At 43.0% G+C, this 27,211-nt stretch overlaps 1 protein-coding gene across 3 annotated transcripts; it reads left to right on the top strand.

Moving 5' to 3' along the window:
- The first annotated feature begins 476 nt into the window (after window positions 1-476).
- On the top strand, window positions 477-26,331 carry Casc3 (CASC3 exon junction complex subunit). Of its 3 annotated transcripts, none has more exons than XM_051175900.1 (15): window positions 477-779; window positions 1,139-1,166; window positions 1,563-1,600; window positions 13,935-14,090; window positions 14,176-14,327; window positions 15,529-15,705; window positions 15,883-16,568; window positions 20,148-20,212; window positions 20,945-20,980; window positions 21,483-21,597; window positions 21,825-21,923; window positions 22,174-22,388; window positions 23,675-23,797; window positions 24,100-24,164; window positions 24,815-26,331. In XM_051175900.1, the coding sequence occupies exons 1-14, from the start codon at window positions 552-554 to the stop codon at window positions 24,121-24,123; spliced, it is 2,142 nt and encodes a 713-aa protein (XP_051031857.1). In that variant the 5' UTR covers window positions 477-551; the 3' UTR covers window positions 24,124-24,164; window positions 24,815-26,331. The 3 variants fall into 3 exon arrangements, with proteins under 3 accessions (XP_051031857.1, XP_051031861.1, XP_051031864.1); XM_051175904.1 differs by having other exon boundaries at window positions 20,954-20,980; XM_051175907.1 differs by lacking the exon at window positions 20,945-20,980 and having other exon boundaries at window positions 478-779.
- Window positions 26,332-27,211: the final 880 nt, after the last annotated feature.

Consider the following 27,211-nt stretch of genomic DNA (forward strand, 5'->3'; position numbering starts at 1 on the left):
ACACAGAAAACACTGCAGTATTTAGTTCTGCGTCTCCACTGCAGTTTTTCCTTCCCCCTAAATTTAGACCGAGGTGAAGAGCTGGCAAATCTGACGCTGGACTCAGGCTTTTTCACCTGGATTCATGATTTCATCATGCTAAGGAATACAGTAAAATGCTCTGTCTAAAATTCAGGGAGAAACAAGAAATGGAAAACGAAAATCATGCAATAGCTCCAACGCCGCAGTGGAGCTGTAACAGGTCGAAGCCCTCCCCAAGGAAAGCCCAAGATGGCCGAGCTAAGCACCCACAGAAACTGCAGGCGACCGATCCCCGCGCCCTACGCCCGCACCGGGGGAAATGAAGGGCTGAGCCACGCCCCCTTACATCACCGACATACGTAATCTCGCTCTCCCGAAAACGTGCCGCAGGGCACAGGCCCCGCCCCACGGGAAGAGGGACGGCCCTCCCTGGACGTGAAGCACGCCGGGACTCCTCTCGAGCTTCCCGGCAGCCTCTGCGGCGGGCGTGGTGCGTAAGGTGCTGATCAGCGGTGGCCGTTCTCCGTAAGATGGCCGACCGGCGTCGCCAGCGCGCTTCCCAGGACACCGAGGACGAAGAATCTGGTGCTTCGGGTTCTGACAGCGGCTCTCCGGCGCGGGGCGGCGGCAGCTGCAGCGGGAGCGCCGGAGGCGGCGGTAGTGGCTCGCTGCCGTCTCAGCGCGGTGGCCGCGGCGGGGGCCTTCATCTGCGGCGGGTGGAGAGCGGGGGCGCCAAGAGCGCTGAGGAATCGGAGTGTGTGAGTGAGCGCTGGCCGGGCGGCGACCCGGCAGGGGGCGGGGTGTAGGTGATGCGAGATGCTGGGCCTCCTGATAGAGGGAAAGGTTGTCCCGCTGCCAATCTGCGTCCACCCTGACCCCCAGGGAAGGACTGGGTGGTTTCTGAGCGCGGGGCATGCAACGCGGATGTTTATACAGAAACTGGGGCTGGAGGTGTAGAGAATCCGTCTTCTTGATTGTGGCTTACAGAGATTTACCTTTCCCCGTATCCCTAGTCAACCATTTGTGTTGGTTCTTCAGTTCTCCCTCACATTTACTTGCGGGTGGGCTCCCCACATCTGGAAATTTACAGCTCTAACTCATGTCATCTTTCTCTCAGGAGAGTGAAGATGGCATGGAAGGCGATGGTGAGTGATTTTACTTTATTGTGATGAGTGTTTTGGACCTAAAACACGTATTTCTTACAGTGGATTTCTCTCAGATTGTTAAGGGTTTTCAGGGAGTGTGCCCAGGGGTGGCTTTTTGTACCATAGTGATAATGAGCATAGTTGTTTTGGGAAGATGACAGAGTGAGTATACTGCAGTTTGTCTTAGACCTGCCAATAGCATAGTTATTTTGTCAGTATAGTCACAAACTTCTCCATCTGTGAATAAATAGGAACTATAATTGTAAGTGCCTCAAAAGTTACTGTCCAAATCGAGTGAGAATTTCAGCTTGATCCAAGACGAGCAGTCAGGAATGTGGTTATAATCATTTTTATTGTTTTCTTCCCCCCTTTCACATTTTTTTGTTTTCCTTTCAGCTGTTCTTTCTGATTATGAAAGTGCAGAAGATTCAGAGGTGAGTGTGATACATTCTTTCTCCTTGTGGCGTAAATCAGAAAATGTCTTTTCAAAACCTACTTCTTTGTGGTACAAAAATTCCCTGACTTGTTTCTCTGCTTGTATGTTCCTCATTTATGCTTTTAAAAGTCTGTTTAAAAGTAGGGCAGTTGTTGGCACAAGTCTTTCATCTCAGCACTCCAGAGGCAGAGGCAGCTGGATCTCTGTGAGTTTAAGGCCAGCCTGGTCAATAGAGCAAATTCAGGACAGCCAGGACTATACAGAGAAACCCTGTTTTGAAAAACAAAGACAAAAAAGGCTTTTAGAGAAGAATTTGTTAAGCTAATGACACCAACTTGAAGCCATGCCTCTTCAAGCTATGGATAACAATGTTGGTTGGCTCATTCTCATTTGAAATAAATGAGTTTCTGAGGCAGAGAATGAGAAGATGCTAAAATCCTTTACAGGATGTTTGACAGTTCATTTTATAGTGTTTAAGTTGAGAAGACCTACACTTGGGTACCCCCCTCCTCGTCTGAGTAGTTTGTGAAAAAGAAAATCTACCCCTTTGTAGATAGGGTTTTTTGGTTTCTATGGGAGTGTTTCCCAAGGCAGACAGCATGTTTTGTTTTGCTTGGATAAATAACTAGATAACTGTCAAATAAGTTTGTGCTAGAATGATTTGCCCCAGAGTTGTTGAGTGACTCGTGAGTTTTGTATTTTAGTGGTGGAGTTATATTTGGGGGAGAATTGGGTTGTGGGTCAAGGATTTGTTCTATTAAATGTTTGTTTTATTAGTTGGGTTTTGTGATTCTGGGCCTTGAACCTAGAGGTAGATGCAATCAGAAAAGTGTTGTACCACTGAGCTACTACCTCAGCCCTTATCCTATTAATCTCCTAGAATTTTGACTATCTTAGGCTATATTAGGGAGATGTAACAGTAAACATTCAAAATTCCTATTTTAAAAGGAAGCAATACTCAAAACAAACAAACAAACAAACAAACAAAACCAGGAAACCAAAGCTTGTGGCACAGAAATAAATTCAGCAAAATATAAATTCAAATAAGGGCTGAAGAGATGGCTCAGTTGATAAAGAGGACCTGAATTCGATCCCTGGAACCTGTGTAAAAAGTTGGATGTGATGGCATGTGTAATACAGGCAGAAACAGGTCTTTGGAGCTCACAGGCCAGCCATAGTCTAGCCTTCCTGGTAAGCTCTAAACCATGAAGAAATCCTGTGTCAGAAACTGAGATGGAACCTTTCCTGATCCTCTGAGCTCCACGTGCATGTTTACATACGTGCACATTTCTGCACAGACATATACTGTTTAAATTCTAGTACTTAGGCAGGAGCAAGAAGTTTCAAGTTCAGGGCCATCCTGGGCTATAAGCAAGACCCTGTTGGAAAAACCAAAACAGAAAATGAAACTTTTTTTTAAAGACTTCTTTATTTTATGTGTATTCATCTTTTGCCAGAATTTGTGTGTGTGTGTGTGTGTGTGTGTGTGTACGTGTGTGTGTGTACCATGTTGGTGAGTACACATGGTTGTGAACCACCACATGAACCCAGGTCCTCTGCAAGAGCAGCATGTGCTTTTCATTGCTGAGCCTCCAGCACCTGATTGTAAGTTTATAGTGGCTCACCATTCTGTTTATAAAGGAGTTTGGATGTAATTGTGAGACCTAGGAAAGAAATGGCACAGAAAGTTATCAGCTGTGGGTAAGGCAAGACTACAAACATTATAAGAGTTATTTTGGTTGGATTAATAGAACCCCCTCCCCTTTAAACTAAATTTGGAGTTTAAAGGAGTCTGTAACATGAATAATAAAAACCTAGAGATTGATATTGGAGTTCAAACTTGAAGCTGTGAAGATCAAAAAAGCAAAGCCACTGGCCACTAGCTCTTACCTCTACCTCAGGCTGAAAGGGCTGTCCTCTCCCCAGTGTGGCTGCAGAATAAATTTCTCCACCAAACCTGCAGGCCTGTCTCCACCAAGCCTCAGACTGCCATCCCAGACTGCTGCCTCTTCCTTTAATATACCTCTCAAATCTGGGATTAAAGGCATGTGATCCAAGGTGCCGAGATCACTTCTGTGTGAGCTGTTCTTTTTGGGATTGGATCAGTTTGTTTTTCTTTTTTTTTTTTTTATTTTATTTTACATGTCAATCCCAGTTTCTCCTCCCTCCTCCCCCTCCCTTACCCTACTCCCACCTCCTCCCATCCCATACTGGATCAGTTTCATGTAGCTCAGTATAGACTTGAACTAACAGAGAGATTCATCTGCTTGTCTCTTGATCTTGAATCCTGGGATTAAAGTTGTTTACCGTTACTGCCTAGTTCTATGGCTAGCTAGTATGGCTGCTGGGATTAAAGGTGTGTATCACTATTGCCTGGCTCTATGGCTTGTGGTTAGGTTTGCTTTCTGTACCCATAGGCAAGGTTTAATAAACTGTAAATAATTCATTACCACAGGAGTCAGTGTCTAGAGTTAAAAACTAAAGAAGAGACAATACTCAAATTCAGTGGTGTTAGGTTTTAAATTTATTTTGACACACTCCCTTTGGCATCACATATATTAAATTTATTTTGTCATGATCTAATTCTGGGCCTGCCCCTATGAGGCTGGTACTCTAACATCAAGCAACACTCAATCAGGTTTAGGATGTTTTAAGAGCAAAGGAACCTAGGAAGTTTTCAAGTGTTAATGTTTAATATATAATTTCGTTTTGGTTTTTCAAGATGGGGTTTCTCTGTATTTTTGGCCATCCTGGAACTCACAGAGATCTGCCTTCCTCTCCTGAGTGCAGCTCAGTTCCTCTTCTGTTTTTTGTTTTGATGTTTTATTTATTTTGTTTCAAGGTGTAGGGTACAACAATATGCTTCTGCTGGTCAGAGGACAACTCAGGGAAGTCAGTTCTCTTCTTCTGCCACGTGGGTCCTAGAGATTGAATTGAGGTTGCCAGGCGTGGTGACCAGTGCCCTCCTTGCTGAGCCATCTTGTCATTCACTTTTCTTTAAGTTTTATGCTCAGACTGGCCTGGCACTAACCATTCCTGTGCTGCCTCATCTTTGTGAGTGCTAGGATTAAAGTGTACATCACCACTCCTAGTTACTTTTCTTTTAAAATGTTATTTTTAACATTTGTTTGTGCTGTGTGTGTTTATGCTATATCATACATGTGGAAGGCAGAGGATAACTTGTAGAAGTTGGTCTTCTACTTCTGCCATGTGGTTCCCAGGGATCAAACCCAGGTCGTTAGTACCTTTACCTTCTGAGCCATCTGCCTTGCTTCACATATAGTTTGTGGCATATTTGTAGCTTATTTTTGAGTTGAAATAGTGTGTGTGTGTTAGTTGTATATTCTGCCGTGTGTGTGTGTTTGTGTGTGTGTGTGTGTGTTTTGTTTTTTGTCCTGGAACTCACTCTGTAGGTCAAGCTGGTCTTGAATTCACAGCGACTCACCTGTCTCTGCCGTTCAAGAGCTGGGATTAAAAGTGTGTGAAATTGTACTTTTGATAGGGTATACCCATGGCATGCCTTTATTGTCTGTAGGAATGCTGCTCTTAAAAAAAAAATTGTTTTATATCATGTATAAAATGTTCTGTCTGCATGCCAGAAGAAGGCACCAGATCTCATTATAGATGGTTGTGAGCCACCATGTGGTTGTTGGGAATTGAACTCAGGACCTCTGGAAGACCACTCAGTGCTTTTAACCCCTGAACCATTTCTCCAGCACAGGAATGCTGTTCTTTTTATCCCCTTATGTGTGGCTCTCAACTGCAGCAGGAAATGCAGTTCAGTGTTGCTGATTGTTCAGCCTGTGGAGCCCCTCTAAAAGCTTTGAGAGGGTTCTATTCAAACATTCCTGGGGTCCTTGATGAATGTCACAGCAAAGGATTTCAGGACAAGTCAGAATGAGGCAGTTAGTTGAGATTATTGATGAAAAGAAGAATAAAGCTGGGCATGGTAGTACACGATTTTTATCACCGAGGCAGAGACAAGTGGATCTCTCTGAGCCTGAGGCCAGCCTGATCTACTTATCAAGTTCTAGGCTAGCCAGAGGGGGGAAAAAAAAAGGAAAGGAAAGGACCAGAAACAAAACCAATAATTACCCAAGAAGGATAATCTAAAGAGAATTTAATGAAGGTATTAAGAAGAGAACGTGCCCAGTTTATTTATTTATTTATTATTTTTTAGGCAGGGTCTCTTTGTCTGTAGCCCTAACTAGCCTGAACCTTCTTTTTCTTTGCTGCTGCTGCTGCTTCTCCTCCTCCTCATATATACAGTGCTCTGTATTGCATGCATGCCTGCAGGCCAGAAGAGAGCACTGGTCTCATTATAGATGGTTGTGAGCCACCATGTGGGTGCTAGAAATTGAACTCAGGACCTCTAGAAGAGCAGCCAGTGCTCTCAACCTCTGAGCCATCTCTCCGCCTTGACCCTTATTTTCCATTTTCCTTTTTATTTATTCATTTTTGAACCTTATTTTTCTTAGCCACAGGATTCTGTCCTTGAATGGGAGACCTTTTTTCTTTAGGTATACAAGTGGAGAGGGAGTATTAAAGGGTCCCTGTTTATATAGAGGTCACAAGGGGGGTAGACTTAAGGCATAATTGTTTTTAAGGTTTATATGTGTGAATGTTTTGCCTATATGTATGTATATGCACCACATGTATTTCTAGTGTCCTCAATGTATGTAGGATACCCTAGAACTTGAATATTGATGTTTTTGAGTCACGAATATTGATGTTTTTGAGTCACTGTGTGAGTACTTGGACTTGAACCTGGGTCCTCTGCAAGAACAAGTGCTCTTAATTTCTGAAATGTCTCTCCAGGCATTTACCTATTGGTTTCCTGTAAGTTTGTTTTCTGTACATCTTTAAAAGACAGCATGGTTTAAGGTACTGTACCTTTTCAAACTTCACAGAGCTCTGTCTGTGATGTTGAAAAATTTGGGAAGCTTTCTGAGGTTTCTTGTTTTTGTTTTTCTCCCAAGCTTGTTCTGGAACTTCCCTGTGCTGATTTTTTTGATTCCCTTATTAGTTAGTTTCTCTTTGCTGTTTGTTATGTTCTAGAGGAGCCTTGGCAGCTGGGTTACTTTGACCCTTAGATTGTACCATAAGCTTTCCCATTTACATGGTAACCCCTCCTGGACTCAGCAGTCAGTGACTGTTGGTTATTTCAGGGTTTTCCTGTTCTTTGGTTCATTTATATCTCTGCTAAACACCAGTGAGTGTTTAGCACCGTGCAGGTACCATGGCTATCAGTGCTTTTGTTTATACAGTTAGAATTGAAAGTTTAAGACACATCTTGTTAACGTAGTTTTGTTGTAAATATTGTGTAAAAGTTTGGGTTTTGCTGTTTAAAGGGTGCCATTCCATGTAGAGATGTGATGAGAAGTAAACTGTTGCTGAAGCTAGGCATTGTGATACTCATCTGTAATCTCAGGAAGATCACAAAGGCCAGCCTGACAACGTAGAAAGATCTCAGAATTCTTTTCTATTTGAGACAGGATCTATGTGCACTAGCTGGTCTAGACCTTGCTTTGTAGATCAAGCCTGCCCTGAACTCATCCACCTGCTTCTGCCTTAGCACATCTTTCCATGCCATGCTTCAAAATAAAAATTTGAAAAGGCTTGGGCATTGGTGGCACATGTCTATAATCCAGCACTTAGGAGGCAGAAGCAGGCAGATCTCTGTGAGTTCAAGGCCAGTCTACAGAGCAAGTTCCAGGACAACCAGAGCTATAAAAAACAAAGAAACAAAACAAAACTTGGAAAAGGGTTGGAATTGTAGCTCAGTGGTGGACTGTTGAATATTTATAAGGCCCTAGGTTCACTCTCCAGTATTATAAAACAACCAAAAAGACTGTTACTTCCATTTTCCCAGAATGGTCCAAGAAACCTCTTTTTAAAAAATGTTGTTATTGAGACCAGGCATGATATGGTGCATGCCTTTAATCTTAGCACTTTAGAGGAAGATACTGGTGGGTCTCTTAAGTTTGATGTCATCCTGGTCTACACAGCTAGTTCCTGGACAGTGAGGGTTGCATACTCTGTCTTGAAAAACAAACACAAAACAAAAATAAATGAATAAATAGAGAGAAGAAAATACAAAAGGGGCTGGGATTCAGTGGGAAGGCACTTGGTTCAACCCAATACTGAGTAAAAGAACAGAATGTTTTGACTAAAGGGAGAGCTAGAGAATACTTTGAGCTCAAAAGGTTATTTGGTTCTTACTTGTTCGGAGAGTCTCCAGTTTAGTTAAAAATTGAAGGAATAAGTAAGGGAAAGAAAAAAGACAAAATATGTGGGAAAATATGAGTGAGACAAACTTTTTTATTGTTGTTTGAGATAGGGTAGCTCTGTTTAGCCTGGAATACACTGTGTATACCACGCTGGCCTTGAACTTACAGAGATTCACCTGCCTCTGCCTCCCAAGTGTTTGGATTAAAGGTATTTCCCACTGTTCCCTGCTTAGACAAAACTGCCTTAACTAGTAATTTCTTAGAGGTCAGAAGGGAAGGTATATACAAAGGAAGTTGGACTGGATTCCAGAATGAGGGGATCACCAGAAGATTGTACGTACCAAGCAATTCAAGAAAGCCACTGAAGCCAGGCAGTGTGTGTCTGGGTTGGATCCTTACATTGAGGCTCTGGGAGTCTAGTGCTTGATGCTGCAAGGTGATGACTAAGTTGCAGTGGAGCCTCCAGGGTATCAGAGTAAAAAAAATGAGGTGTTTGCTGAAGAGAACTGCAGAATTCTTGCCCGTAAAACCTGCTTTAGGTAAAACACCATTACAAGATTAAAAAAACACCATGACAAGAAGCAACATGGAAGTAAAGAGTTTATCTCGTTCACGTATTTTGTAGCCAGATTTTTCTTTGGGCCACCAGCTCAAAAGAGAGAGAGAGAGACAGAGAGAGATTTACTATTAATTATTAAAGCTAGGCCTTAGCTTAGGCTCGTTTTTAACCAGCTCTTATAACTTAATTACCCATTTCTGTTCATCTGTTCATTGCCATGTGACTCGTGGCTTTTACTTCTCCTCCTGCATGTCTTCATTCTGCGTCTACTGGCAACTTTTCCTTTCATCTTTCCAGAGTTCTCCGTTCCCAGAAGTCCTGACTAGTCTTTTCCTGTCTACCTAATGGCCATTCAACTCTTTATTAAACCAGTCATAGTGACATATCTTCACACAGTGTAAAGGAATATTCATTCCACAATAAGAAGCCAAGGTGGGAACTCAAGTCTGGCAGGAGCTGATACAGAGGCCATGAGGGGTGCTGCTTACTGGCTTGCTCCTTACGGCTTTCTCAGCCTGCTTATAGAACCTAGGACTACCGGCCCAGAAATGTCACCAACCACGTCAATCACTAATTAAGAAAATGCTCTACAGGCCTGGTCGCAGTCAGTCTTATGGGGGCATTTTCTTTACTGAGGGAGGTTCCCTTCTCTGATATTATTCCATCTTTTCCAGATTATTCCAGGTTAACATAAAAACTAACCGGCACATCTCCCTACAAAGGAAAGCCTAGGATCTCTAGTGGATTCTGTCAAATTTTCAGAGAAGCCAATATCATCCTGGAATCAAAACCAGTTAAAACATAACAACAGAAAGAACATTTTCTCAGATGAATGGAAATGCAGAAGTTCTCAGCAAAATACTTGCAATCATGCATCAGCTGGGCGTTGGTGGCGCACGCCTTTAGTCCCAGGAGGGAGAGCCAGGTGGATCTCTGAGTTCGAAAGCAGCCTGGTCTACAGAGTTAGTTCTAGTACAGGCTCCAAAGCAATACAGAGAAACCCTGTCTTGGGGGAAAAAAAGGTCATGCATCATAACCAGGCACTTGGGAAACAGAAGCAGGCGGATCTCTCTGAGTCCTGGGCCAGCTTGGTCTACAGATGGAGTTCCAGGACAGACTCTAAAGCTACACCGAGAAACTCTTCTGTAGGTGGGGTTTCTTATCCTACCAGGTCCCGCTGCTCTTCTTAGCCCTAAATAAGCACACAGATGCTATATTAATTATAAAACTGTTGGCTGATGCCTAGGGCTTCTTATTGGCTAGCTCTGTTTTAATTATTAACCCATTTCTATAAATCTATATATTTCCACATGGTCTTGGCTTACCAGAGAATGCCTGGATCTGTTACTTCTTTGGCAGCTACCTGGCATCTCCTTCTGGCGCCTTTCTGCCTCTCTCCCCAGAATCCTCCTTGTCTCCTAGCCCCACCTATCTTCCTGCCTGTACTGGCCAAACAGTGTTTTATTCACCAATCAATAAGAGAAACATTTATATATAAGAACATCACTCACCTTGAAAAACAAGCAAAAAACAACAAAGAATCATACATCATGAACAGATGTCTTCATTCCAGAGGTGCAAGGTTAGTATGATATGAGTAAATTAGTGAATGTAATGTACCATATAAATATGGCTAAAGGATAATGAATTCTCAAAGAAATTAGGGAAAGTATCTCATTCATAGGAGAATTCTTAGCCAGATTTATAACTTGTTTCTCTCTCTCTTTTTTTCCCTTGAGACAGGGTTTCCCTCCGTAGCTTTGTAGCCTGCCCTGGAACTCACTCTGTAGACCAGGCTGACCTCCAACTCACAAAGATCCACCTGCTTCTGCCTCCCTAGTGCTAGGATTAAAGGTTATACCACCACTGCCTAGCCCATTTCTCTTTTTAAAAAGAAGCTTATTATTGCTATCTCTAAATAAAAAAGTGTCATATCTCATTGTGTACTACTTGGAGTTTATAGAAAAGTAAAGTGAACTTAAGAATGATGACACCTCGGGCTGGAGAGATGGCTCAGATGTTGAGTACTGGCTATTCTTCCAGAGGGCCTGAGTTCAATTCCCAGCAACCACATGGTGGCTCACAATCATCTGTAATGTGAGATCTGGTGTCCTATTCTGGTGTGCAGCAGAACACTGTATACATAACAAATACATCTTTAAAAAAAAAAAAAAAAAGAAAGAAAGAAAGAAAGAAAAGAAAAGAATGGTGATGCCTGAAAGATGTAGACTTGGTCCAGTGGGATAGTCCCAGGAGGTCTCATCACCTGGGCTCTATCTAAGTAGTCTATGGGAATGTAAATCCCCTTTCATTTAGTTGCAGATGGAGTTAGACCTTGTGTCTATGCTGCTCTTCCAGAGAACCTGAGTTCAGTTCCCCGGCCCACTTTAGGTGGCTCACAGCTGCCTGTAACTTTAGCTTCATGAGATCTGACACCTTTTTCTAGCCTCTGTAGACACTTGCACACGAATCTTTGACACTGTGTGGGGCGCATAATGGAGTAGTATAAACACCAAGCAAGTTCTTGTTTGGTCTGTCCCATAACCTGGGATTAAGGAAAGTACTGAATGATTACCATCCTCTCATCCCCCAATAGTGGGAAAACAATATAATTGAACAGGATGAAAAGAATCAAGGGTGCTTTTAAGCTGTAGGTAAAGACTGGATTGTCGCAGAGCAGGTGTAGTGAAGCTTCTTTAGTTCTCCATCTCTTTTCTGAGAATTGTCATTCAAAACACTCTGAAGACAAAATATGCAGAAGATGAGTAGTTAGTGTAAACAGAAATGGAAATAATAGGAAGAGGGATTAATTGGCTTGTTTGTTTAGGTCAATTAGGCAAGCTTAGCTTTATTTGAAAAAGGTGCAGAACATTGAAAGCTTCTAGCCTAGCCAGGACTCTTACATGGTATCTTTGACCAGAACCTGGTGGGCCAGCCTGAGCCTGAAGGGAGAAGGCAGTCTTACTTAGGTTAGGTGCCTAGTATAATAGGACAATAAGAGACCAGTATGCATACATCTAACAGGCAGTAGTAGTTTAACACATCATTGATGACTAAACCACTTCTTTTCTTTTTTCTTTTCTTTTTTCTTTTCTTTTTTCTTTTTTTTTTTTTTTTTCTGGGTTGTTTGAGATAAGGTTTTTCTGTAGCTTCAAAGCCTGTCCTGGAACTCTTTTTGTAAACCAGGCTGGCCTTGAACTTACAGAGATCCCGAGTGCTGGGATTAAAAGCATGCACCACCACAGCCTGGCACTTTCTTTGCATTCTCACAGTTTTTAATCTCCCTCTGTAATCCAGTACATTTGGAGAGAATGGGAAAGAGTATGACTATGTTTTAGAGCTACTGCTTTGCACCACCACCAACCTTGGAGTCCTAACATTCTTTGTTAGGAACTCGATTATTCTAATGTGTGTGTTAAGAGAAGGGAATAAATAAAATAAATATGTGATCAGGTGGTGGTGGCACTTGCCTTTTACTCCCAATACTTGGGAGGTGGAGGCAGGCAGATCTCTTCGAGTTGCAGGACAGCCAGGGCCAAAAACTAAATTAAAAAAAAAAAAAAGAAGGTGTGCCTCACACATTTAATCCCAGCACTTGGAGGAAGAGGCAAGTTTGAAACCAACCTGAACAACATGGCAAGTTCCCGGCCAGTCAAGATTATGTGGAAAGACCTTGTCTAAGAAAATATGGGGTAGAGAGAGTGCTCATACATTTGTTTATTTACATTTCTGGTTGTTAACTAAGATTTTCCAAATAAATACTGAGTTTTAGGACATTATTGTATATAGTGTTTGTTCTCTCTGAGAATCTCATACTGGGGGAAATTCAGTTCTCCTACCATAGTCATAAAAAATATAATCTTAGAAGCTGGGCATGGGAGTGCACACCTTTAATCCTAACACTTGGGAGGCGGAGGTGTTCCAGGAAACCATGGTTCAAGCTGGCCTGGGCTGCATGGTGAGACACTGTCTCTAAAATAACAACAGACTGATGTGACCTGGGCCTGTAGTGTATATAACTCAGTGCTTAGTGCTTGTCTTATTGGTTTTGAGGCCCTGAATTTGATTCACAGTAATGTAGGGTTTTTTTTGGGGGGGGGGTGTAGGGTATTAATGTGATTGATACCCAGGGTAGCCTTGAACTTTCAGTCTTCTCACTTCAGCTTCCTTAGTTGCTGGGATTATAGGTGTAAGTCACCCTAATAAAGTTACATAACTAGAAAGATTGGTAATTTCTACTCTAATCCATTTTTTAAAATCAATTGCTTGTGTGTGTGTGTGTGTGTGTGTGTGTGTGTGTGTGTGTGTAAGCACATGCCATAGCGTTCGTATGGAAGTTAGAGGAGTGGAGGTAGATTTTTCTCTTTGTACTATGGGGGCTTCTGTAGCTTGAACTCTAATCCTTCGGCTTGGCAGTAAGTGCAGTTACCCACTCACTGAGCCATCTTGCCAGTCTCCTACAACATTTTTAGATGAGAAAATTTTCAACTGAAGCCAGAGTACTGTTTTAAGCACTGTGTGTTTAAGACTTACAAAGGAGCCAGGCAATGGTGGCATATGCCTTCAGTCCTAGTACTCGGGAGGTAGAGGCACATGGACCTCTGCGAGTTCAAGGCCAGCTTGGTTTGCAGTGCTAGTTCTAGGACAGCCAGGAATACACAAAAAGACTGGAAAAGGAGAGAAAGGCACCATCAAGTTAGTCTTCCATCTATAACACCTTGCTCCTTTCCTTCAACTACCATTGTTATAAAGTCCTTACCTCTGTATTCCCAAACTATTTATAAAGATGTGCATACAATGCTTGTGTGTACGTACATGTTGATGTGTTTTATAGTACCCTGTTCTCTAGAAGTTTAGTTAAGAATATTGGCTTGTGTATGCTAGAAATTGATCCCAGGGCGTTGCCATGCTAGGCAAATACTCTACCTCAGAGTTAATAACCCCAGCCCTTTTAATGCTTATTTTATTTTTATTTGGGGTGTGTGTGTGTACGTGTGTGTGTGTGTGTGTGTGTGTGTGTGTGTGTGTGTGTGTGTGTGTGTGTAGGCCAGAGGACATCCTCAGATGTCATTCCTTGGAACTATCTACTTTATTTCTTTAGACAGGGTCTCTCATGAGGACCAGAGACTCATCAATTAAGTCAGGCCAGCTGTCTAGCAAGCCCAGAGAATCCTGTCTGTGTCTCTTGAGTTCTGGGATTGCAAGTGTGTACTACCATGCCTGACTTTGTACATGGGTGCTAGACTTAGGTCCTCATGCTTTTGTGGCAAACATTTTACCAACTGGGCTATCCTCCCAGTCTGTGTGTTTTGTTTTTATGTAGCACAGGATGGCCTCAAGCTTAATATGGGTTGAAAGTGATCTTATCTCTGCCTCCCAACTGCTGGGTTAGAAACATGTGCCACACACTTACAGTGTTTGTTTTTAATTCCAGTGCTGTAGCAAAAGTTTGTCAGGAATTGTTTCCCAAAAAAATAAAAAAAGGAAAATAAAGATTTACTATTTAGATCTTATCTCTATAATTAACAAGGATACTTTTTCAGGGTGAAGAAGGAGATTATAGTGAGGAAGAAAACTCCAAGGTGGAGCTGAAATCAGAAGCTAATGATGCTGCTGATTCCTCAGCAAAAGAGAAGGGAGAAGAAAAGCCTGATTCTAAAGGCACTGTGACTGGAGAGAGGCAAAGTGGGGATGGACAGGTCAGTACATAGCATAGTACTCCACTTGGGGGCTGGCATAGGGCCTCTCTCTCCTTGGAAGAGTAAGGAGTCCTTTATCTTTCAGGAGAGCACAGAGCCTGTAGAGAATAAAGTGGGTAAAAAAGGCCCTAAGCATCTGGATGACGATGAAGACCGGAAAAATCCAGCGTATATACCAAGGAAAGGGCTCTTCTTTGAGCATGATCTTCGAGGACAGACTCAGGAAGAAGAAGTCCGGTACATCCATCTTATGCTATTCCTACTACTGGCTAGCTTGTGCTGAGTGCTTAAAGTGTACCAGATGCTTTGATGAATTCTTCACGTGTGTCGTTTCCTTTACTACTCAAAACATTTTAAGAGAAGTGTTAGGGTTACTCCTCCTGTACAGATGAGGAAAATGAAGCTAAGCAAGGTGTCATACATTTGGAGACCCAGCACTTAACTCTGAGGTCAGCTTGGGCTACATAGTGAGATCCTGTCTCACAAAGCTAAAGGGTGGGTGTGGTAGTGTGACCCCTCCCATTCCAGCTCTCAGGAGGCAGAGACAGGAAGATCTCAGAGAGATGAGTTCCAGGCCAGCCAGAGTTACATGGTGAAACCCTGTCTTAAAAAAAGGAAAGATAGCTGGGCGGTAATGGCTCACGCCATTAATTCCAGCACTGGGGAGGCAGAGGCAGGTGGATCTCTGTGAGTTTGAGGCCAGCCTGGTCTACAAGAGCTAGTTCCAGGACAGGCTCCAAAGCTACAGAGAAACACTGCCACTACCCCCCCCCCCCCGAAAAAAGGTTTGGTGGTAAAGTAAAGGAGCTGGGATCCAGATACAGGGTGGTCTGTCTCCAGATCCTAAATCATTAGACCTCTACAACCTTGAACTTGTGGCTCTCTTGAGATATGAAGTTTTTATGGGCTACATTTTAGTAGGGAGATAATTTTAAAGTATTAACTGTCTCAAGACACCTCTATTGTTGGTTGTTTTTATTCTTTGGGAGGGGGCACCACCCAGTTTCTAAATAATCACACATGGAGGTTTATTCTTACTTACAAATGCCCAGCCTTAGCTTGGCTTGTTTCTTGCCAGCTTTTCTTAAATTATCCCATCTATCTTCTACCTCTGGGTTTTTATCTTTCTCTATCCTATATACCATTCTTTACTTCTTACTTCGAGGCTTGCTGTATAGCTAGGTTGCTGGCCCATGATGTTCTCTCTTCCCAGATTTTACCTACTGTTTAGTCTCTCTGGTTGCCAGTTCCACCTATACTTTCTCCTGCCTTGCCATTGGCCGTTTAGCTCTTTATTAGACTAATCATGTTTTAGATAAGCAAAGTAACAGCTTCACAGAGTTAAACAACATAAAAGAATGTAACACATCTTTGCATCATTAAACAAATGTAATACATCTTCAACTAATATTATACACCTCTGCTTGGTTTGGTCCAGACCCAAGGGACGTCAACGAAAGCTATGGAAGGATGAAGGTCGCTGGGAGCATGATAAGTTCCGTGAAGATGAACAGGCCCCAAAGTCCCGACAGGAGCTCATTGCTCTTTATGGCTATGATATTCGATCTGCTCATAATCCTGATGACATCAAACCCCGAAGAATCCGGAAGCCTAGGTAAGGAAGTTCAACAGCCTAGATTACTGATATTTCAAACTTTTTTGCTTTTCTAAATGCATTTCTAATCTTTTAAGTGACTAAGTATGGGATATAGAACTTATTGTCCCTTAGTCCCTGTGTGTATAAATGGAGGTCTCTTTTCTTACATTTTTCTTAACAATTTTACTGTTTCAGATTTGGGAGTCCCCCACAGAGAGATCCAAATTGGATTGGTGATAGATCAAACAAGTCCCATCGCCACCAGGGTCCTGGGGCCACCCTACCACCAAGAACATTTATTAACAGGAATGCAGCAGGTACTGGCCGCATGTCTGCATCCAGGAATTATTCAAGATCTGGGGGCTTCAAGGAAGGTCGTACTAGTTTTAGGCCTGTGGAGGTTGGTGGGCAGCATGGTGGCCGGTCTGGTGAGACTCATAAGCATGAAGCTAATTACCGGTCACGGCGTCTGGAGCAGACTCCTATGAGGGATCCATCTCCAGAACCAGATGCTCCGTCGCTTGGCAGTCCTGAGAAAGAAGAGGTGGCCTCAGAGACGCCAGCTGCTGTTCCTGATACTGTACCACCAGCTCCTGACAGGCCCATTGAGAAGAAATCTTATTCCCGGGCAAGAAGGACCCGGACCAAAATGGGGGATGCAGTCAAAGCTGCTGAGGAGGTTCCTCCTCCAGCTGAAGGGCTCGCTTCAGCAGCCACAATCCCAGAAACAACTCCTCCTCCAGCTGCTAAGACTGGGAACTGGGAGGCTCCAGTAGATTCTACCACAGGTGGACTGGAGCAAGATGTGGCACAGCTAAATATAGCAGAACAAAACTGGAGTCCAGGACAGCCTTCATTCCTGCAACCACGGGAGCTTCGAGGTAGGCATTACAGGCTGGGGACTAGATTTTACTGTGTCACTGGGACTTAACTCTCAGGGGTGTATTGTCTGACAGAAAGCTCCTTCCCTTAACAGAGCAAGAAGAGTGTAGATTGGAGGTCTGTCTGCCTGTCCTCAGAGTAGTTCCCTCTGCGTATGTGCCCTTAACCATTAGAACTTAGCTCGTCTGTCAGGATTCATTTTCTTTTCTTGCACAGAAAGTGACAGAAGATAGCTCTTCAGACTGTTTGAGCCAGTGGTTAAATGCTTGGAGGCAGAAACCTTTGAATTTGAATCTGGATATTTTGTTCTAAAAGGAAAGCTTTTCTATTACCATTTTTTTCTAGAGACACTGAAGCTATATATGCTGGTGCTTTGGGGTATTTGAAATGTGGCTAGAAGGAAGAATTGAACTTTTAGTTACTCAGTTTTAAAAACACATACAACACTCAGAGTTGGTTGCACACATCTTTGATCCCAACACTCTGGAGACAGGCAGGTGGATCTGAGCTCAGGGCCAGCCTGATCTACAGAGTGAGTTCCAGGACAGCTAGGGCTACACACAGAAACCGTGTCTCAGAAAATAAAATAAAAGCACATGTAACTAGCAGGTATCATTTAGTTTTTGAAATCTAGCCCAAACCCTCCCCGCCCCCCTTTTTTTTTTTTTTTGAGATTTATTTTTGTGTGTAGGTGTTCTGTCTGCGTGCATGTCTGTACGCAATGTGTATAAATGCCCACAGAGGCTAGAAGTAGGCACCAGATCCCTTAGGAATAGAATTATATATAGATGGTTTTGAGTTGCGATATAGGTGCTGGGAATTGAACCCAGGTCAAGAGCAGCCAGTGTTCTTAACCACAGAGCCATCTCTAGAACCCTTTAGGCAAAATTTAAAGATTGGAACTCTTAATGAGCACAGGAAATTTTGGCATTTTACTTTGGTACAAGTGATTTTATTTTAATTATTTCTTTTAGGTTTTTTTTTTTTTTTTTTTTTTTTTGGTGGTGGTGGTGGTGGTGGGTTTTTTGTCTTTTTGCTTTTCCAAAACAGAGCTTCTCTGTGTACCTTTGGAGCCTGTCCTGGCACCTGGCCCTTGCTTTGTAGACCAGTCTGGCCTTGAACTCACAGAGATCCTCCTGCCTCTGCCTCCTGAGTGTGGGGAGTAAAGGTGTGTGTTACTGCTGCCTGGTGTCTTTTAGTTTTTGTGATTATAATTACTTTATTTTTCCCTTTCCTCCTTCCAAAGCCTTCCATATCTTCTACCTTACTCTCTTTGAAATTCACAGTCTCTTTTTTATTAACTGCTGCTGCATGCATATATGTACATATATTTATATTTCTAAATACATAATTATTCGCCCTGCTCAGTCCCTATGTTACTTGTATGTCTGTCTTCAGGGCTGACTGTTTGGTATTGGATAACCAGTTGGTGTGCTCTCACCTGGGGAGGACTTTGTTCAGCTCTCAGCATTCCTTAGCTGCTTCTAGATCCTTGTATAGGGTTATGGCCTGGTAGGTTTTTCCACTGTCCACTGTGGCATGTCTAGTGGTGTTGTCCTTGTCCAGCTCATGTTTGTGAGAACCTATGGGTGTAGCTTCTGATGATACTAGGAAATAAAATCTCTCAGCAAACTCCTTGATCCTTTGGTACTTTCCTGTTCCCCCTCCCCCATCCCTGATTCTTAGCTGTAGCAGTTGTTTTATAGATTTACTGTTGGAACTGAGCTCCCAAACTGCATTTTGATTGGTTGTAGTTTCATCTGTTGCAAAGAGAAGTTATAAGTTTACATATTTAGATTGTCGTTAGGGATTATGCTTACTTAGTAAAAAGGTGGTTGTAAATTCTCCTCCAAGACCAGTTACTTCCCTACCTTGGGTAGTTGGCTAGGTTTCCAGTACCAGGCATGATTTTTCTCTTATTTGAGTGGCTCTCCCCCCCCCCCCCCAGACAGGCTGTTGAGTGGATCTTAAGTCCAATTAGAGAACTGTTGTTTGCCACCAAGCTTTGTGTGCCACTACTACATCCTTGTGTTATCCATGTCGTGTGGTCATCATTGTGTTTCATAGATGTCTTAGCTGGGTATTGTTGATTATGTCCTTACTTTGGAAGCTTGCATCATGTCTTCTGTTACCACAAAAGCTAATTACCAGGGAAGAGGCTTTCAGATCAGTTCCAGCTCAGGAGCCTCTGGGCTGGTATAGGTGTTTTACATGCACCAAAAATTAGTTGATCTCTGAACATAAAAATATAACTTCTTTTACTGATACTTTACTATCTTGTTGTTTTGTATTGCTCTGGCATTCCTGGAACTCACTTTGTAGACCAGGCTGGCCTTGAACTCAGAGATCCACCTGCCTCTGCCTCCAGAGTGCTGAGATTAAAGGCATGCACCACCACCTCTTTTTTTGTTTGTTTGTTTGTTTTTGTTGTTGTTTTTACATTTATTTGCTTTAGGACTAAAGAAATGGCTCAGTGGTTAAGAGCACATAGTATGTGTTCTTGTATAGGAATTCAATTCCCAGCACCCACATCAAGCAGCTCATAACTACCTGGAACTTCAGCTTCAGGGAGCCAACACTTCTCTGACTTCTTGAGCACATACACAGACAAATATATATACATACATACACACAACAATTTTAGGAGGATTTTTTTACTTTATGTGTATGAGTATTTTGCTTGTGCACCATATACATGTCTGGTGCCTGAGGAGGCCAGAAGAAGGGGATAGGGTTCCCTAGAACTAGAGTTATTGGTAGCTATGATCCACCAAGTGGGTGCTGGGAATCAAACCTGGGTCCTCGGAAAGAGCAATGAGTGCTCCTAACCATTGAGCCTCCTCTTTAAGTAATTTTTATCCAGAGACAATGTAATCTCTTTCTCATAGCTAGTGTTGTTAGAAAACATTTGGGCCAGCACTTTATAGTATATTTCCTAATGTGCTAATTACAACCTCCCCAATATAGGATAATACCTGATTTAGTAGGAAAAAAAATTGAACTTGAGTTTGCCACTCTTTTTTCAAGGACTTTGTTGCTATAATAAAGATGTTGGACAACAGGGGCAGATTTTCAAATGCTAGCATTGACAGTAAGCACAGTTAAAAGTATTTATTTTATGTGAATGTGTGTGTGCGCCTGAGTTGACATTTGTACACTACATGTGAGGGTATTGGATCCCCTGGGACTAGAGTTACACATGGTTGTAAGCTTCCATGTCTTTGCTGGGAACTGAACCTAGGTCCTCTGCAATAGTAACAAACAGTTTTTAAAGGAACTTTGCTAGCTTAAAAGAAGAGAAGAATGCATTTGTTATTTTCGTTTTTCCTCCTTGTTTTTTTTTTTTTTTTTTGAGACAGGGCTTCTCTGTGTACTAGCCCTGGCTCTCCTGGAACTTGATTTGTAGACCCGGCTGGCCTCAAACTTACGGAGATCCACCTGCCTCTGCTTTATAAAATGCTGGAGTTAATGGCAGGTGCCATCACTGCCCAGCTGTACTTGTTATTTTCTTGATGGTACCTTTGACTCCTATTCACATACATCTGCGTTCAACCAGTGACTTTTTTGGTATATTACAGGTGTGCCCAACCACATCCATATGGGAGCAGGACCTCCACCTCAGTTTAACCGGATGGAAGAAATGGTACAAAAATGGGAAAGAGGAGGACTGGGGCTGTGTATACTCAGTTGTATAGAATGCATGATACCCTTGACTCAACTTCCAGTACTGTCAGAAAAAAAGTGTTGAGACAGAATCTCACTGTTTTGCTCTGGCTGGCCTGGAGCTGCCTATGTAGACTAGGCTGGCCTTGGATTCAGAGCGATCTATCTGTCTCAGCTTCCCAACTAAAAGGGGTGTACCACCATGCCTGGATCTTAGTTACTGTGACAGAACACCATGACTAGGGCAACTTATAAAAGAAAACATTTAATTGGGCTTCCAGTTCCAGAGGGTTAGAGGCCATGATGGCAAAGCAAAGCCATGGCAGCAGGAACATCTGCACTTACGTTTTGATCCAAAAGTAGGAGGAAGAGAGAGCACACCTGGAATGGCTTAGTCTTTTGACATTCCTCCTTCAATAAGGCCACACCTGCTAGTCTTTCCCAAACAGTTCCACTAACTAGGGACCAAGTGTTCAAATGTGGATCACTCTCATTGAGATCACTACACATGTTCTCTGATAAAACAAAACAAGCTCTTTTTATTGAGATGGCCTCCTATCCTTAACACAGATTGACCTTGAATGCATCATATAGCTCAGGTTGGCTTCAAACTCAGTCCTCCTGCTTTGATTCCCGAATTCTGGAGCTACAGGCTTAGGCTGTCATGCCAACCAGTATACGTTTTTGTTTTTGTTTTGCCTGCATGTATGAGGGATGTCAGAAGCCCTGGAACTGGAGTTTCAGACAGGTGAGCTGCCATGTTGATGCTGGGAATTGAACACAGGTCCTCTGGAAAAACAGCCAGTACATTAATCACTGAGCCGTCTCTCCAGCCCCCCAGTATATCAGCAGTTTTCCCACTGATTATTCATGGGATTTGTTTTGGTTTGGTTTGGTTTTTGGTTTTTCCAGACAGGGTTTCTCTGTGGCTTTGGAGCCTGTCCTGGAACTAGCTCTTGTAGACCAGTCTGGTCTCAAACTCATAGAGATCCATCCGCCCGCCTCTTGCTCCTAAGTGCTGGGATTAAAAGTGTGGGCCATCACTGCCTGGCTTGTTTTGTTTTGTTTTGTTTTGTTTTAATTTTGACCTCAGAAATGTAGAGGGTTTAGATTTAAGTTCCGGTATTTTTTCATCACATTTTCAGTCCATTTCATGCATATTTATTAAATACTGCCATGTTAACCTATAGCAGGTAGGATTTGACATGAGATTACTCCTCTGGAGTCTTATTCAAATCTCTTTATCTCAGGGTGTCCAGGGTAGTCGAGCTAAACGTTATTCATCCCAGCGGCAGAGACCTGTGCCAGAGCCCCCTGCTCCTCCTGTGCATATCAGTATCATGGAGGGACATTACTATGATCCATGTGAGTTCTTTCTTATTGTTGGGATACCTGTCTTGTCACCATAAAGGGAATTAAGTGCCCACCCTTCTATCTTTTAATTTCCCTTCTGACTTCACAGTGGTTATCCCACATTGTCTAGTTGCTATTTTCTTCATATGGAAGAGTTAGAACATCAGAGGTCTGCAAGACAGAGTTGCTGATGTGGTATGAAGGGTTGGGATTTATAAGAATCTCAACATATCTTACAGTGCAGTTCCAGGGACCAATCTATACCCATGGCGATAGCCCTGCCCCACTGCCTCCACAGGGCATGATTGTACAGCCAGAAATGCACCTTCCTCACCCAGGTAAGCTTGCATTCCTCTTGTATGCTTATAGTGTGCAAGGATCTGTGTTAGGAACTCTGCAGACCCTACCTTTTCAGCATGACCGTGCAGTTCAGTGATGATGACCACCCTGGCTGCTTATGTAGTACACTCAGTTTTAAATCCATCTTAAGGACTGCAGTCTAACCTGTTCTTCGTGGTCCAAATTAAGCCATTCCATGATAAAGGTGCTATCTTCCTTTACAGTTTTTGTTTGTCTTTCTTTACCTAGGTTTACATCCCCATCAGTCACCAGCACCTCTGCCCAATCCGGGTCTTTACCCACCACCAGTGTCCATGTCTCCAGGACAGCCACCACCCCAGCAGTTGCTTGCCCCTACTTACTTTTCTGCTCCAGGTGTCATGAATTTTGGTAACCCCAGTTACCCTTATGCTCCAGGAGCATTACCTCCTCCTCCACCTCCTCATCTGTATCCTAACACACAGGTAAGATGCTTAATTTTTCTAGGTATGTATCCTTTAAATCATTATACAAGAATGTGGTGGTGGGGGGGAAATGTTACAAGAATTTTCTAAGATGATTTCAATGCCACTGATTCTCCTGTGTGACACTAGGATGCCCCTTGGTGGTCAGGAGCTGGAAATGCAGGTTATGTAATGTCTGTCATTGCTTCTGATTTCCAGAGTATTTTTTCGTTTGATACAGGGTATCTCACCATGTAGCCCTCACTGGTTTGGAACTTGCTGTGTAGACCAGGCTGGCCTCAAATTCACAGAGATCCACCTGCCTGTACCTCCTGAGTGCTGGGATTAAAGGCCAGCACTACCAAATGTGGCCTTGGTTTTTGTTGCAGGTTTTTGTTTTTGTTTCCTTCTTTTTTGAGGCAGGGTCTCACTGGCTGGGAATATATCTGATCCCTCAGCCTATGACTCCTAGGTGTTTGGGAAAACCATGCCTATTTTCTCTTCATTTTCTTTAAGGCTCATTATCTTACAGTATATCATGGATGTCCCCATGTGTCATTCAGTAGTACAAAGGACTATATTCTTCTGGACAGCATATCCTATCCCTGTCCTAAAGGGCACTTGATACCATATGGCATTTAGAATGCCACCACTGAGCTCAGCCTTTCTATTTGTCAGCTAATGGAAGAATTAGAAAGAGTGAGACACTACATTAAAGAATGAAAACCAGGGATTAGAAAGATGGTTCAATGGTGAAGGGCACTTGCTCTTGCAGAGGACCCAGGTTCAGTCCCAGCACCCATGGAAGGCAGCTCACAACTGCCTGTAACTGCAGTTCCAGGGGATCTGATAACTTCTTCCTGGCCTCTGAGGACACCAGCATACATTCACATGGACACTGTCTTAGTAGGGTTGCTGCAGTGTGACCGGTACAACTTGGGGAGGAAAGGGTTATTTGGCTTACACTTCTGCATCACTGTTCTTCTGTGAGGGAAGTCTGGGTAGAAACTTAGAGGCAGGAACAAAGGCCGAGGAGGAGTGCTGCTCTTTGGCCTGCTCAGCCTCCTTTCTTTTTTCTTCTTCTTTTTGTTTTTGTTTTTGGTTTTTTTTTTTTTTTTTTTTTTTTTTTTTTTTTTTTGACTATTTAGAGTGCTCCACCACACCTGCCCTCCGCCCCCCAAAAAAAATCTCTTTTAAAAATTGAAGTTCTTCAGTGCTTTTTATTTTTGCAGCTAGCTAATGATTTTTGTTTTTATTAATTTGGGTTAATTCTTAACTTCTTTTTCTCCTGGCTTATGGGAGTCTAGGCTCCATCACAGGTGTATGGGGGAGTGACCTACTATAACCCTGCCCAGCAGCAGGTGCAGCCGAAACCGTCCCCACCCCGGAGGACTCCCCAGCCAGTGTCCATCAAGCCCCCTCCACCTGAGGTAAGTCTCTCTACCACACTTGAAGAATGTGTGGGATTTCTTTCTCCAGGGGGTTTCCTCTTTTTAGGGTGTGTTTCTAGGAAGTCCCTTTTTTTTTTTTTTTTTTTTAAACTTGTTTGGTTTGAGACAGGATTTCTCTGTGCTCTGTGTATGTATCCCTGGCTGGCCTGGAACTCAGAGATCCAGCTGCCTCTGCCTACCAGAGTGCTGGGATCAAAGGCATATGCCACCACACCTGACTAATGGAAGTCTTTTTTGTATGACATAATAACAGATCCCTTTTTTTTTTTTTTTAATTTCAGGTTGTAAGCAGGGGTTCCAGTTAATACTGAGTTTGTGAATATTTTAAATGTAACATCATGTGAAAGTAAGTACTCAGTGTATTGTGACTCTTAATCTAAAACTAATTCTCACCTTAATATGCTTAATAAAACCACCAAATTAATACTTTACATTATAGTCATGAAATATCTCAGGGAAATTGTTTTATGAATACATTGGGCAGAACTGAAGAAAACCCATCCCTACCTTCAGAGTTTCATTTGGGAAAATGAAGAATAAAAATACAGGAGCCCAATCTAAACTAGATTAAGGAAAGAAAAAAATCTGAATTTAAGTTGTTATAGCCAAAGAAGCCAATTCTAAAGATTTGAGAAGATAGTAGCTCTGGGGCTGTTCAGGGTTTTGGAGGAGTGTGTTTTGTTTAAGGAAAAAAGGTCTCACTATATAGCCTTAGCCGGCCTCAAACTTTCCATCTTCCTGCTTCCACCCCTGACTGCTCAGATTACAGGTGTGGGCTGCCACACCTGACTCTGGGATATTTTTATTGCTGTTGTTTTGTTTTGTGGTCATTAAAACACATTATTTAGAAGATGAGGGTGTAGCATGTTCAAAGTCTTGGACCTGATCCTTGGCGCCAAATAAACCACATTATTTAGAAATGTGGCCTTCTGAGAAGGGTTATGAATACCCAGAGATCCACTGACACTTGGTTCTTCTCTTTCTAACTCTCAATAGAACAGGAGAAAACTCGGGGGAAGAGAGACATGTGGGGTGGCCCTGCCAGCCGACAGTTGGAGGATGAGAGGTCCTCTTCCTCTGAGGACAGGCCTGCTAGAGAGAGAAGAAGCCTCCACTCTTCAATTGAGCTGCCTGGACTCAGGGGAGCAGAGACTGGACAGCCCAGGCTTCAGAGTCTATTCAGAAGCCTGCATCTCACTGTTGTTTACTTTCTCCCCGGAGATTCAAGTGTCTTCTCCCAGGGAAGTTCCTTCCTGCTTATTTGTTTGAATGTTCATTTTTAAAGCCTGACTTACCATCCTTAAATTAATATTCTTAGTTTTTTCTCCTTTTCCCTGCTCTGTCCCCTGACTTTACATGAAACAAGTTCATTCTAGTTTACTACCCTTTCTGGAGTCTTCCCTAACTCCCACGTAATTGAGACTGTATCAACCAATTGTAAAAATAGCTGGCCTTTTCCTTGTGATTGGTCTTTATTAGTCTCTTCACGTATCTAGCTCTGTGGAAGCTATCTGCACGCAGTATCCCGCTGTAGAGGAGAGGTCAGAGTGGGTGAGTAGGAACTCTTGTTTGAGGTGTAGGTCTTACAAATCTGAGCCTCCTTCAGTATTTCTATTCTGATGGGCTTCAGTCCTCCACCGGGGCGGAATCAACTGTGGAGAGAGAACAAACTGGATGCTTTTGTGAGAAGGGAGGGTGGAGTGAGATCCTCTCCCGACTAGGGGAATGCATGGCCGAGGCCTCAGGGCTGCCTTTGAGGTAAGTGGAATTAGTGGGCCTTGCTTTGCTTCTTTACATCTCTCCTACTACATCCCCTTCCCAGTTGCTGTGGACCAATGCATCTCTAGAGACAATACTACTCAGCAATCTGTCTGCCTTGTCTTTTGCAGTTCTTCTCCATGCCTTCCTTGCTACAAGTGTTTTTAGATGTTACTACCTTACTTTCCCCAATTCTGCTCCTGTACTAGCAAACAGAAAGTAACTACCTGGTCTTAAATCCTAAGGAAGCAAGTCGCCTTCTGGACAAAGGCTCTCTGTTGTCATTCCTCTCCATGGCACCAAACCACATCCCTGTGCCTCTGTGGAAGTCCTGTCACTGCAGCACTATGCCTGCCAGGGTTCCTCCAGAACCTGAGGGAAAAAGTGTGGCTGTCTCTCCCCAATAATGTCACTGTTTTTATCCTTTCCTCCTACAGCTGGCCTAACCACTCTTGAGTCAGGGGTGGGGAGCAACCCCCAAGGAGGAAATAACTAAGAGGTTATTCCAGGGATAGCTGGTGGTTGTGCCTTTTATAGGCTTCCCTTTGCCTTAAACCTGAAGATGTTTCCTCAAGCCTGTGGGCAGCATGCCCAGATCCCCAGACCTTAAGACACTGTGACAGTTGTCTGCTGGTCCACTGTGTTTAGTTGCAAAGATTTCACCATGTGTGTTGTTTTTGTTACTGTTTTAAAGGGTGCATATTTGTGATCAGCATTGTGACTTGGAGATAATAAAATATAGACTATAGACTTGACTCTTGCCAGTTTTTATTTGTATCTTGATTTGGGAGGGAAGAAAGAGACTAACTTTACTACAGAATTAGTCATAATTTGAGCCAGTTCATTGTGGTAAGGAGCCCCTGTGAGGCCTCAAATTTGAATGTGCTTGATAACAGTTTCTCATTCTATCCCTCTTTTTTGTTGTTTATTGTTTTTCAGTCCAGGCTGGCCTCTTGACTCACCTTGTGGCTGAAAATACCCTTCAGTCTCTGATCCTATTACCCCACTTCCCAGGTGCTAGGGATTCAGGTGTACACTGCTACACCTGGAATCTCTGACAGTTTTTAAAAATACATTTATTTATTTTTGGCTTTTTGAGACCCTATCTCACTGTGTAACCCTCCTCTTGCCTCTGCCTCCTGAGCACTGGGATTAAAAGTATGGGTCACTATGGCCGGCTTTTAGTGCTGTCTTTACTTTCCAAGAAAGTTAACTATTCACAGCTGGGAATAGTGGTGCTTGTCTGTAATCCCAGTACTCGGGAGGCAATTGGATCTCTGTGAGTTCAAGGCCAGCCTGGTTTACAGAGTGAGTTCCAGCCAGATGTACAAAGAGAAACCCTGTAAGGGGTGGGGTGGGGGTAGAGATGGTACTAAAGTACCAAGGCCCAAAGTCTGACGGGCAGCTACCAGTCCTGGTACTGGTGGTGGTAAGGGAAACAAAGACCGTCAAATGGTTCCTGCTGCCTTCCTTTCACTTGAGACCCTGGAACACATAAAATAATTACCACTTTTGAATTAACTTTCCCTTGAATTAACTTATACAAAGGTCACCCTGCTATGGAAGAGCATTTGGATGTTATGGGGCTGGAAACATTTGTTCTTAGTTCCACAAAGCTTTACACCAGTGGTGTGG

Source organism: Phodopus roborovskii, unplaced genomic scaffold (assembly GCF_943737965.1).
Source record: "Phodopus roborovskii unplaced genomic scaffold, PHOROB, whole genome shotgun sequence".
In the NCBI taxonomy this organism is placed as follows: domain Eukaryota; kingdom Metazoa; phylum Chordata; class Mammalia; order Rodentia; family Cricetidae; genus Phodopus; species Phodopus roborovskii.

What these genes read in the sequence shown, in the direction of transcription:
- Casc3 (XM_051175900.1), top strand. Translation starts at nt 552, where the DNA reads ATGGCCGACCGGCGTCGCCAGCGCGCTTCCCAGGACACCGAGGACGAA. An exon ending in GCGCTGAGGAATCGGAGTGT is followed by an intron (nt 780 to 1,138) that starts GTGAGTGAGCGC and finishes TCTTTCTCTCAG; the next exon opens with GAGAGTGAAGATGGCATGGA. An exon ending in AAAGTGCAGAAGATTCAGAG is followed by an intron (nt 1,601 to 13,934) that starts GTGAGTGTGATA and finishes ATACTTTTTCAG; the next exon opens with GGTGAAGAAGGAGATTATAG.